Source organism: Nyctereutes procyonoides, unplaced genomic scaffold (assembly GCF_905146905.1).
Source record: "Nyctereutes procyonoides isolate TBG_1078 unplaced genomic scaffold, NYPRO_anot_genome, whole genome shotgun sequence".
Lineage (NCBI taxonomy): Eukaryota > Metazoa > Chordata > Mammalia > Carnivora > Canidae > Nyctereutes > Nyctereutes procyonoides.
Genome location: NW_026575020.1, coordinates 12,259,623 through 12,272,447, shown reverse-complemented (window position 1 = coordinate 12,272,447; position 12,825 = coordinate 12,259,623). Strand labels below are relative to the sequence as shown.

Here is a 12,825-nt window from a genome sequence, read left to right as displayed (position 1 = left end):
GTTACAAGAGAGTCTTCTATTCCACTGACAGAAGAGAAGTTAGTAATTATTCCCATAAATCTTTGCTTTTGAATCATTTTGGTCTTTCCTAAGGAGGGCTTAAAATTCCAGAACCAATTTTATTTTCAAACCTAAGGCAGGCACCCATAATAACTGAGTATGAGGGGATATCAAAAGAAATATATTATATCGTCTCTTTCCTCTGATACCTCTTTTTGAAATTAGATATATGTTTCCCTGGAGGAAAAATGATCAGCTTGGTCCGTAAGAAAAGTAAGATGGAGATGGGAGAGGTGGAGAAGTAGGGGGTGGGGGTGGGTATTACAAAACAGTAAAGTACAAGGGGCGCGCAGAATAAATAAAAATAGACCAGTGAGGGAAAACTGAATGGAAGGGGTCCATTTGTTTATTTTAACAGCGTTTGCCATTCCAGGAGGCTTGCTGAAGTTCCTCCTTCAGTGGTTGGCCCTGGACCAACATCTGAAAGTCTTAGATCTTCAGAAAGAAAGATTTGGACAACGAAGTTGTTTTATCTGGGAGGGTAACTAGTTTGCTCAAGAGTTCCTGGACTTTGGTTTTGATGTTATTACCTTGGCCTAAGCTTCACTGTCCCAGGCGGTCCTGGCTGTGTTTACTGATTTAGCAAGGGAAACAAGAGGTCCTGGGAGGGATGGGGCTGTCTCCCAGGCGCAGCTTCCATGTTTGGCTGGATCCCTTATTACCTGGGCACACCGAAGATGGCAAAGATGGGGAAAAGTCAAATATTTTTTTAAAGGTCCTATCTCTCTACACTCATAAGAGGGAAACAACACTTCTCTAACTTACTCCCCAAATAGACACTGCCGTGGATGTTCTGCCAAAGAGTGATGCGAAAGTGTGTTCCAAAGTGAAATGTAAGCTTGGCCCAGTGCCCAGCTCTCGACTGTATTTTGCAGAGAGAGCTGCAGGCTGGTGTACCGAAGGAACACATTTCTCTCCACGTGACTGCAAGAGCCAGGCAGCCCAAGCAGATTTCTTTGTGTTAATAAAATGTGATCTCTAGACGGTACACACCAGCAGCCCTGGGAAGACGTGAGCCAGGGAGAAGGACCCAGGGAAACCCGTGGTCCTGGCTGAAAAGGGACCGCAGGTGCCGGCAAACTCAGTTGTATCAAGGCAAGGCAATCCAGGCCTGGCAAATACAAAATGAGAACAGAGTCAGGGAGGAAAAGACATATTAGGTGCTCAGGTGAACGCTGCTTAAGAAATAAAAATAATCCACGGGAACCCATCAAACGTGATCCTATGCCAATGTTTATCCTTTCTTGGTAGTCCTTCATGGACACCTTCTCAAGACTAGGAGTATACCTGGGGTTCTGGGCACCTCCCCACAAAACTGAGATTACCCCAAATATGGCAGTTTGACTCTTATGTTAAATTGTAGATATTCTGATCTGGTGTAAGGGGTGGCAAACACACCATATTTCTATTTCCTCACCCCACAGGGGCCCAGCAAACACAATCAACTTTCTATGAACACAAGCAACCATGGGGCTGGGAATCATGAGCAACCAAAACAAGCCTGGCAATCTACATCTTTGGGGAGGAGGTTCACAGGCTGAGGAGGGAAAGTGGGGATTAGCCACCCCTGCTCATTGGGCCTCCTTTTCACACAGCAGATCACTTAACCTCCAGAAGTTCCTCTGGCCAACTTGATCTTTCCAACGTGGAGAGCGTGTGGAGGCTGGAGGTCCCAGGAACAGAGTATCAGGGCCCTAGGGAGTTTCTGAACTTCTCAGGGACAATGTTAGAGACTGCAGAACTTGACACGCCAATGAGTTCCTCTGGCTAAAGGGAGTGGAAAGTCCTAGAAATCACTGCTCCTCCGCTCTCCTCCCTCTGCAGGAGGAGCCCACCCCCAGGCTCCTTGACCACGGGCAGGCAATCAGCTATAACTAGCTAATTATGGAGCAGCTGAGTTGATGCGCACCTTGCAGGCCCAGGTGAGCCTTCACCTTGGTTAATCTGCAAACCAGTTAATCGGCCTCAGGATAATTGAAAGTTAATCGTATGCAGAACTCAAGTGCAGTCATTGGAAACAGCAGGAAACCACAGGAGCAGAGTAAGTGAGGTCCACTCTCTGCGAACTCTCTCAGTCCACTCTCTAGATTCTCCACTGACAATGTTTAACCTCAAAGCCACCACCCCGTTGCCTCATACACCCCTGGACTCACCTCTTGTCACCCAGAAACCTTGACCCCAGGGAGCACATAGTAATTTCTCAATAAAATGTGACCATTATTATTCCACTGGTGCAGCACATGGATCTAAAGCTAGGAGACATTTGGGTGCCTATGGGAAGCACACTGGGGGAGCTGTGAAAGCATTACAGGTTCAAACATCACCAGGAAAGCAGATCAACAGCACAAAAACATGAAGCTCATTCTAAAACTGAAGAGATATAAACTTCTCAATATTGGTTCCATCAGCATGGATGACAGAAGGTCATCCCAAGCCTAAGCAAACTAGTAAATTCTCCGATGCCTTCTTAAAGAAGGTGGTGGCACTTCTGCTATAAACGTTAAGAATCACCATGTGGGGGACTGGGGGCCCAGCCCCCTGGTCACTTCAGGAAAATCTGCAGCCAGGACTGCTGGCCACAGCCTGCCAGGTTTGGTGGTTTGTGGCCGCCTCTGCTGCTGCAGTGAGCCCCCACCCAAGCCTGACCTCCACTGCAGTATCCCCTGGAACCTGATGGGGATGCTGGTTTTGTAACTTCTGTCCCTCTTGTAACTCCTGCCCTGTGATCATGGTGCAGAATCAACAGACTTCACTTCCATTCTATCAAACTAACCGGAATAAGCCTCTTGCAGAGAGTGAAACAGTATGTGCCAGGAGCTTGGAATAACACTTTTCCGGGACACCAGAAACCGCACTGGCCCGAGTCCTTGATCTTCTGCCCAGAGGAGGGATGAGTACTCCAGGATCTTCCCAACCTGCTCTGTAAGGGCAGCAAATACCTGGCACAAATACTGTCCCACCTATGCCCATGGCAGACATCCCTAATTCATCACAGAACTCTTTCCCCTAAGCCCAGACCAAGCTTGAGTCTTTCAAGATGACATTCCAGGCACCTAGCAATCCACTGCAGCCAGCTGGGAGGTGAAACCTACTGCCATGGTGGGGAGGGGGGAGCCCCTACGAACCTGAATCCAGACATGCAGGGGAGCAAGCCAAAAGCAGAGCTGGCCACCGCCCTTCAAAAGAGCTAGCTGTGGGCCTTGGGGTTTTCCTTTTATTTTTCCCTTTCTCTTTTTTAAAAATTATTTTGTCTGGCTAATAAACCACTGCTAAAAAATCCAACTCCTAGAGCGATAATTCCAGCCAGAGAACCTGCTTTCAGGGTTACTCGGGAATGCTGAATACCAGAGAGAAGCCAGGGGTTCCCATTCAGAATGAAGACCATTTTTAAAGAAGAAACTAGCTTTAATACTGTTGCATTTTTTTTCCCAGATGTGTCAGATGGTTTTTTGCCTTTCAGCTTTAGTTTTTTTTTTTTTTTTTCAGCTTTAGTTTTAAACGCCATCATTCTCTATGAGTGGCAAAATGTCAGATTCTTAATCCATCTGCTTGCTTGGGAGCAGTACCATCACCCCGAGGCTCTGCATTTTTTGCACCAAAATTTGAATGTTAGTCTTCCAGCTCATAGTAGTCTTAGAGTCACAGAGATAAAAATAGCACCCATGTTTTACAGATAAGAAAACAGAGACCTTGAGACATTCTGTGACCAGGAATACACAACCCAATCCTGGCCAACTTGCTCTAGAACCTCGATTTGGTGGATTTCAGATTCAGAGCTTTTTGTAAATGGCCTACCTTCAAACTGCTGCTACATGTTTTCTCCTCTTTTAAGATTTTATTTGAGAGAGAGCAAGAGGGCATGAGCTTGAGAGGGTGTGCTTGAGCTGGAGGAGGGGCAGAGGGAGAAGCAGGCTCCCTGCATACTGCGCTCGATCCCAGGACCCTGAGATCACGACCTGGGCTGAAGGCAAAAGCTCAACTGACTGAGCCACCAAGACACCCCCTTTCCCCCTTTCCCCCTTCCACCTAAAACCCAATGGAAATAATAATGCTAACCTAATGCATACTTTAATTTGAATTTACTTTGGTCAATTTTCTAATTGGCTAACATATTTATGACATACTTATAAATTAGAAGAATGAAGGTTATTCTCATCTTACAGATGAAGGAGTAAAACCCAAAGAGACGTTGACCACTCACTTAAGATATTTAATAGCATAGCTGGGACTATAAAAGAGGTCTTTTAGTGTACCTAAAGAAGCATCACAAGGCTTTGAAAGGCTCAGCCCAACAACACAGAAATCTGGGAGAGTCCAAACACTGAACTACAAGTACCTTTTAGAAAGTAAGCTTTAGGGATCCGTGGGTGGCACAGTGGTTTAGCGCCTGCCTTTGGCCCAGGGTACGATCCTGGAGACCCGGGATCGAATCCCACGTCGGGCTCCCGGTGCATGGAGCCTGCTTCTCCCTCTGCCTGTGTCTCTGTCTCTCTCTCTCTCTCTGTGACTATCATAAGTAAATAAAAAAATTAAAAAAAAAAGAAAGTAATCTTTAAATACCAGATTTTTAGGGCACCTGGGTGGCTCAGTAGGTTAAGGGTCTGCCACCAGCTCAGGTCATGATTTCAGGGTCCTGGGATCGAGCCCCACTTTGGGCTCCCCGCTCAGCCGGGAGTCTGCTTCTCCCTCACGCTCTCTCTCAAATAAATGAATAAAACCTTAAAAACAAACAAAACAAAACAAAACAAAAAACAGATTCTCACTCTGAAATGAAAACTGAGTGACAACTGAACAGGCACGATCCCAGGTCTGTTCACGGATTAGCCCATTTAATGTAATTTAACCCCATGATCATCCTGTGACTGGCTGTCACAGACCATGCTAGAAAAGGTGGGGGAGGGGCTCAAAAAGTAAGTGACTTGCTCAAGGTATCATGGGTTCTCGGGAGACCTCGGACTCCAAATCCAATTTAATCTAGTGCCTAAGGGGTCCAACCGTGACATGCTCGTGCTATTAGGACTGTGTTTCTTTGAATATCTTTATCAAAGCTTGTTATTTCTGCCTTAAAAATGATTTCATCCTGATCTCCATGGTTTTTGGCCACTGAGACGTGCCCAAATTTATTTTTAAGCTGCCTGTAATCAGAGTGGAAGGGCTGATGAAGAAAAGAAAAAACGTACTTTGGCGACATAGCCATAATATGCAATCCTCCTGGGAGCAAACTAAGCTCCAGGAACCAACATCATTTCTAATATGAGCTTGTTCCTACAACCTCTTCCATTAAATGCTTAGCATCATCCTGGCTTTAACACATAATGGGTATTGCTATGATTTCCTATGCATTTAGCTGATTTAAACTTAGGAGCATTGTGCCCACTCTTTTATAGAAGCACAGAGATATTTCATTAGATGTAAAAATATGTGCAGGGAGCTCTAGCTGGAATCAAGAGGGGGAAATCTTGCTTAGTTTGATGTACTTTGTTAATCTTAAAACAGGACTGTTGTACCTTGAAAAGCTTTATCCTGCCACACCCATATGTACAGTACACAAAGTACTATGTCAAGACCTATGCCAAGAACTCCACATCTCTAATCTGGTTAAAAAACAAAGTCATATCAGGTTAATCCCAATTCTTAAATTAATCAAATTCTCATCATCTCCTTTGTGTAAAAACTATTTTCATACTTTTCTTCCAAATAATTTGGTTTTCTCAATTTCCTCACATTCCCATTCCATTTCAAAAGAAGGGTCCATTTTTCCTATCTGGAGACCTCCCTGCTACTTTTCCATCTTATAGAGAGAGTTAAGAAGAAAGCGTCCAAGGGATTTACATGAGGAGGGGCAAAAGACCAGAGAGTCGGCTACCACTGGGGACCTACCGCCCTGCTTCTCCTCCAGCCAACAACTCATCACTAACAACTAGGAGGCTGCTAGTTCTCCAACACGTGATCTTAAAGTCACCAAAGAGAAGCCCAACTCATAAATCTTATGGCATGAGGGAAAGGCTTGAAAACCCCCAAAGAAATGTACATAAATTCCATTTCTTCCTTTCCCCCCTCAAGGTCTTTTTTTTTTTTTAATCTACGATAGTCACAGAGAGAGAGAGAGAGAGAGAGAGAGGCAGAGGGAGAAGCAGGCTCCATGCACCAGGAGCCCGACGTCTCCAAGATCCCGGGTGTCCAGGATCGCGCCCTGGGCCAAAGGCAGGCGCCAAACCCCTGCGCCACCCAGGGATCCCCCCCCCAAGGTCTTTTAGCCACAGAGTCAGAGGATGGTAGGGGGATGGAGATGAAAGACACAGCCCTGGCTTGTGGAGCATCCATCTCTTAGCAGAGCCACCCAAGAAAGCAGAGGGACCACACCAGGGCTCCCAGGTGATGTAGATCTTCCTACAGAAGTCAATACACAGAATTCATAGCCCCACTGTGCCTCATTACTCTTACTTCCCTACAATGACACGGAAGGTGGGGAGCCATTTCCAGGCCATCGGTGCTGTAGCACAAGATGCTCTCCCTGACTTAAGTGTCCACACAGTGATGTTGGGGGCAGAGGAAGAGAAGAAAGAATAGAATACAGATCCAAGTGAAAGCTACCACTCATATGCTGAGCACCGCTCAAGGGCTTTGCATATATCACCTCATTTACTCCTCCAGGAATTATCTGGTACAGAGCAAAAAACAAAGGCAGGAGATTTACAGAGCCAAGATTGAAGTTCAGGTCAGAGGTTTAATGACCATGTTATGCTGCCCTTTGATGCAGAGAGGGGAAGAATGAGAGAAAGTTGCTCCAACAGATGATGATTTCATTAGTCGAAATCAAGGAGAAAAAAAAAAAAAACACCCAACACCATCCTTGGGGATTGGTCTAAGACATCCTCTCCAATGGCACGTAAATGAACCATACACTTCTGGTTTCATACACTTTTGGTTTCAGTTTATATACACACAGGTAAGGTCTTTAAAGACTAGTTTGTACTTAAATAAGTTAAATGTGCCTAGGACTAGATTTGCATAATTAATCTGCTTGGTGATATCTTCTTCATAAAGACAATAAGATGTAAACTTCAGTTTAATCAATTAAAGGGGGATCCCTGGGTGGCGCAGTGGTTTAGCGCCTGCCTTTGGCCCAGGGCGCGATCCTGGAGACCCGGGATCGAATCCCACGTCGGGCTCCTGGTGCATGGAGCCTGCTTTTCCCTCTGCCTGTGTCTCTGCCTCTCTCTCTCTCTCTATCATAAATAAATAAAAATTAAAAAAATTTTAATCAATTAAAGGTCAAATGATCACAAAATCTGAATCAATGGGATGTGACTATCAGGAAAGCTTAAAGGTAGAAAGAGAAACAGAATACAAATAAATTTAAATTGCTTCTTCACATCTAGTTTTTGTAGTAGTGAAATTTCATTCATCTTCAAACTTGTAAGGAATCCAGTAACTAAATGCCACTAAATAGCCCATTTTGTTTGAGTAAATTTCACTTGCAATGCTAAAAAATACTTATTTTTTGACACATATAGATATTATTTTAAAAATCATTCAGGTGGTCATTGGCCATTTGAAATAAACACAGGCTAGATTCTACCAGAAAAAAAAGACACTTATGTCTCCTGGGAAAATGTATTAATATAAAGAAATCAACTTTAATGAAATAAATTTTATGAAATTCATATACAATCAGTTTTACAAATGTATCCTCAGAAAGTCTATCAAGGCTTTATTTCTCTCTTTACCTGTTCTATATCATCACTCTTTCCTCTCTACATCTTACAGTGGCCTTTGGTCTCTTAAAAGCAATATTATTTTGACTGGATCCAAGATCCCCATCCTATTTTTAAACTTTTCTCTAGTAAAAGCCTCCATAATCTCCTTAGTGATACTAACAAACGAAGCCCACAGCATAATGAATCCATTCTAAGGTGAATTAAGTCTTCTGTTTAATCCTCAGGGCAGATGGAATTTAACTGTTTGCCACTCTCCTTAGAAGTATTCTTCATATCTTGGGGTATTGAGATCTCTGAGCTGGGTAATCTGATTACTGCATTTCTAGATGATCTTGTTCATCTGGTTTACAGCATGGATTCCCATTGGTCAGGGCCAGGTGGCATCCTTCCCCAAACAAACCTTCCTTTTCCCATTCAATTCAATTCAACTCAAGAGGCATTTATTGTGCATGAATGGACAGCCTCGCTTCTTAACTCTTTCCATTAAGTGCAGAGGCAGTGACAGAGCAGCAACGAGACTTTCCTTCTCTGCTCTGCTGTCCAGGCCTAGATTCCATAGCAAAGACATCAAATCAGACTGTTAAGCTCAGAGCTAATTAGAAAAGAAAGCATTGCTCTTCCCCACTCAAGGAGTTTTCTGCCAAAGCACTTATTTTTGCTGATCCATTTATGCAATCCCACTTTCTAAGAGAACATTTTGTCACAGATGATTTAGTGTTGTAGCTCCCTGGAGCATCTTTCTGCAGCATGCACTCATTGTTTTTAGGAATCTACGTCTCCCAGGCAAGATTTGAGAGGGAAAGGGGTTTAATTAGCCACAAGCCATCTCTCATTATAAGACCCCAAATTCCAAAGCATTCTTCCAAAAATCAGTAATGAAAAAAAATCCCAGATTAAACTTCTAAAAACAAAAGTTTTAGGAACCTTGTGTGACAGCGGAATTGGTGATTTTTCAGGACAGAAAGTGAGACTGGATTCCCATTATGAGCTCGATGGGTAGGGAGCTGAGAGTAACGATATTTGTTAAAGTCAGGAGAGAAAGAAAACAAACATTTTAGGAATTTCCACCTTCAGTCACGGAGTGTGTATCTACCAGAAGCCAATTTCACAGAAACAGCACTGTATGGTTTTCCCCAACAGACACTCAATTCTGCCAACACTCCTGTAATTGTCTACTGTACATAGCTGGAGGTGAAATTGCACACATTGACTGTTATTTTTTTATTTAAGTTAACTGGTTTGGGTTAGGGCAACTCCTCCAGCTTTCTGTAATCTTGGCTTGATATCAGAGTATACTTCAGGGGTGTTTGGGCAAGTCACTTCACGCATGTGCCATTCGGCGTCCCATTCTCATCCCCTAGACCCTGTCCCCACAACACACACAAAGCCCCTTTGCTGTAGCACCATTCCCAATGCAACACACACACACACAAACACACACACACACACACCAACACACCATATCCACCATATCTAAGCATGATGCACAATTAATTCCGGTTTCAGGGAAGAAGGAAGCCACAAATACAAGGTCAGGACTCAAGAATGCAAGACTATAAAGATTCCTTTGTCTCTCAGGAATAAAATTAATAAGCTGGCCAGAAACTTGGCTAAGTATTTTTAGCTGGATATTACTGCTGCAGGTAATCCTTATAATCAAGTACTATTTGTATCACTGAGGCATTAACGTGTTCTTTTCTCACATACGTATATACACACAGAACTACAACCAAAAAAAACCACACTCAGAAGTCAGTTCAATACACTTGTTTGCAAACCTAGTCAGCCTATAAAAGAGGCATTTAAAAAATGATGAATGTTAATGGGTTGGGTTTATTAAAATCTATTTTTCTCCTCCTATGAGACCAGGCCTGCTTTTGGACTTCTAAATTCTGAACCATTCAAATCCCTCAAACGATTTCCTTGCCAAAGAGTGTTTCCCCCAATCACTGAAATCATAAAGCCCAAAATGATGGGCTTCATAAGTGAAACCTAAACCCTGTGTTTTTGAATTACTTTCTCTAGATCGTTAGAACATTGTGTTTGCAAAAGCTGTTTGATGTTCAAGGGAGAGTATTTATTTTCAAAATAATAGTAATAATAATAAGGAAGTCCTGCTCTGCCACAGGAAACTATTGTGAAGTATCTAAAAACGTTTCAAATCCGACCTTGAACCCAAGTGGAAATGTCCACATGCCACTTCCCTCCTCGAAAACCTTCAGTGGCTCCCCACTGCCTACTGGATAAAGTTCAAGCTCCACAGCCTGGCATTCATGAAGCTGCCAACCTGCCTGGCACCTGCCTCTCTAGACTCATCTCCCCGACTCCTTCATACGGATCTCCTGCCCCAGCCAAACTGGATCTACACCTTGTTCCCTAAACACCCCGAGGGCATTCCTGCCTCTAGAACCCTGCCACACTACCACCCACTCAGCATTCTGGCTCTCCACCTCTCCTTCCCAGAGCCAACACAAGGTCTAGCCTCAGGAACTCTTACCCAGGGCAGTAGCTGCTTCCTGTGAGCTCTGGTGGTTTCTTATTGTTTGCACTCCTCCTTTATTTATTTTTAAACATTTTACTCACTTTCTTGATTACTCTTCACCTCCTCTTTCCAGGAGATTTATCAGAGGCCTCTGTCCCCATCATATGGCACCAAGGACATCCACTCTGTCTTGTCACTCATCCTTTTACCTAAAAATCCTACCTTCCCTACTAAATTGCCATCTCTTTGAGATCAGAAGCTTAACTGTACCCTGGTCTGTCTTCCCCAGGGTACACCACAAAGAGAAAGCTGACGCTATTTCTGGGGACAGTCCACGTGGCTCCTAAAACTTCCTCTGTTGTTCCTTAACCTTCCCATCATTTATAAGTGAAGAGTAACAGGATTGACTTGTGATCAAGGCTGGCCCCTTATGTGCCAGGGGTGATGCTGGACCCTTTGTGCACATTAGCTCTAGAAAGCTCACATAAACCCAACCAAGATGTCACCTTGTAGACGAGAAAAGGAAGGTGCAGAAAGAGTAAGGATCTATCCATTACAGGGCCATTTGGGGGGAAAGAGGAATTATTATTCTGGAATATTTCTGTAAAATCCTGCTTATAAGCAGGAGGATGAACTAGACCGCTCTCCTCCTCCGGCACCATAGTATGCCTTTTGGCTTGACTCCCGAGGTCCTTATATTGCCTTTAAGTATAATCACTAATGCCTATGATTAAAGATTCAATAATAACATTGACTGATTGATTACTAGCAAATAGGTCAGGGAGAAATCTTCTAATCAGGAGCTTATTTGAACTACATTTTGTCTGTTTCAGTTTTTAACCTCACGAGCAAGGAGGAATGATTACAGGTTACACTTAGCTACCCCAGGTTATCTGAAACTCAGAGGCTGAGAGGAGCAAGTGAGACAATGTAGAGGAGGAGAGGAAAAACTGAAATTCCTTGACCAGAGGCCTTAATGGGCTAGGGAAGAGAGAGTACGCAGACTCACCAGGAGACCAATGCTAGGTCCTCCTAGGAGAAAGGACATCAGATGGTAATGAGGCTGCCACTCACAGCAGTTACGAACCGTTATTGAGCGCTTACTGTGTGCCAGGCACTGTGCCAAGTACTCTACATGCACTGGCTCACGGGATCTTCACCAACCCCATGAGGCAGATCCAGTGATTATTCCAAAGTTCCAGATGGGAAATCAGAAGCAGATCATTTAAACAACCTGCTGGAGATCATGAGCAAACACGGCAGTCATGATTCACACCCAGGTTGGTTGGTTTGTTGGACCGTAAGCTCTAAGACACTGCTCTGTTGCCCATACAAAGCTGTCTCAGACAGGGCCATTCCGATGGGTATTGTGGCAAGTATTTAGGTCTTCAGGAAATTTAAGTTTATTCCAAAACAATGGTTTAGTGGCTTCAGATCAAAACATTTGCTGGAGGAATACCAAATATATGCTAAGTGAAAGATATTCTCAACCATTTCCATTACAGAATCAAATGCAGACCCTGTCCCTCCTGGTCTCTCTCTCACATGTTCTCTCCCAATGTTTTTTCAGTCCTAAATTTCCCCTGCTACTTCCCTCTTCCTTCCATTTTCACTGCTGAGACATAAAAAATGACTCCCGGGTAAGAGTGATCAGTGTGGTTGCAGGAGAGGATCCAGAGAAGCCTAATAAATCACTGCTATCTTTTCATTCTCCCGCTTTCTACATTAGGATGTTATCAAAGCTTTTCACTTCCCACCTTGCCCACCTCTGTCTCCCCCACCTAGCTCTGTCTTCATATTGCTATTTTTCTAGTCTGGTAGGCACAGCGCTCAACTGGAAACACTCTGCCAAGACCCTTGGCAGGAGCTGGCCTACAGGAATCCTGCCCGCCACAGCGGTGCACAGAAGACAGGGCCTCTGGGCAGACGGGCAGGAGAGAAGGCCGAGTTTGGGGTCTGGCTACAATGTTGGACAGAGCAGGTTTCCCTGGCATATGAACCACCCTACAGGGCTCAGCTTTCTCATGCCAGGGTCAGGATTACAATTTCTTGCTGGCATTTGCTGTGGCTCGCCTGGGAGGAGAAGCAAGGGTTGGGGTAGGGGACGGAAGCAAGCCAGCACGCCACCCAGAGTTGGGCAAGCTCGACAGGGCACAGCCACGTGCCTGAAGCACACGGTCACACAGGCAGATGGCCAGGGTTGCCAGGGCTTGCACGAGAGCTGGGGGGGGGGGCGGTGCTGGGCACTGAGCGAGTGGCTGTTTCCACACTGGCAGAACAGGAGCTGCTAACCCAGAAGCAATGCTGCTGTGTTAACACCAGGAAGTCACTTGTCCTAACCCAGAATGAAGGAGCAAAGTCAAGCAGGCTACACAGAAGAAGGATTGGGCATGCTGGAAAAAAAAAAAAAAAAAAAGCATGTCCTATTTTTGCAGAGAGAAGGGGACTGGATGAAACAAATCCCTAAATGGAGAACGGGGGTTGGGAATACAGTCTAGTTCTTTCCCTGCTCCCATGCCACTGACATCAGAACAACAGCTCCAGGGGCTGAGTATTCGTGTG

The 12,825-nt window shown here is 44.5% G+C and overlaps 1 protein-coding gene across 5 annotated transcripts in view; it reads right to left on the bottom strand.

The window, feature by feature from the left end:
• HLF (HLF transcription factor, PAR bZIP family member) overlaps positions 1–12,825 on the bottom strand; it is a 54,385-nt gene that overhangs the window by 33,431 nt on the left and 8,129 nt on the right. The window contains exon 3 of one of the 5 annotated variants that reach the window (XM_055337633.1): positions 364–1,171. The exons of the other annotated variants lie outside the window; for them this stretch is intronic. Within the exon in view, the coding sequence (XP_055193608.1) occupies positions 822–1,171 (350 nt within the window). The 3' untranslated portion in view covers positions 364–821. Of the gene's footprint in view, positions 1–363; positions 1,172–12,825 lie in introns of those variants that run through there. 5 annotated transcript variants of the gene reach the window in all.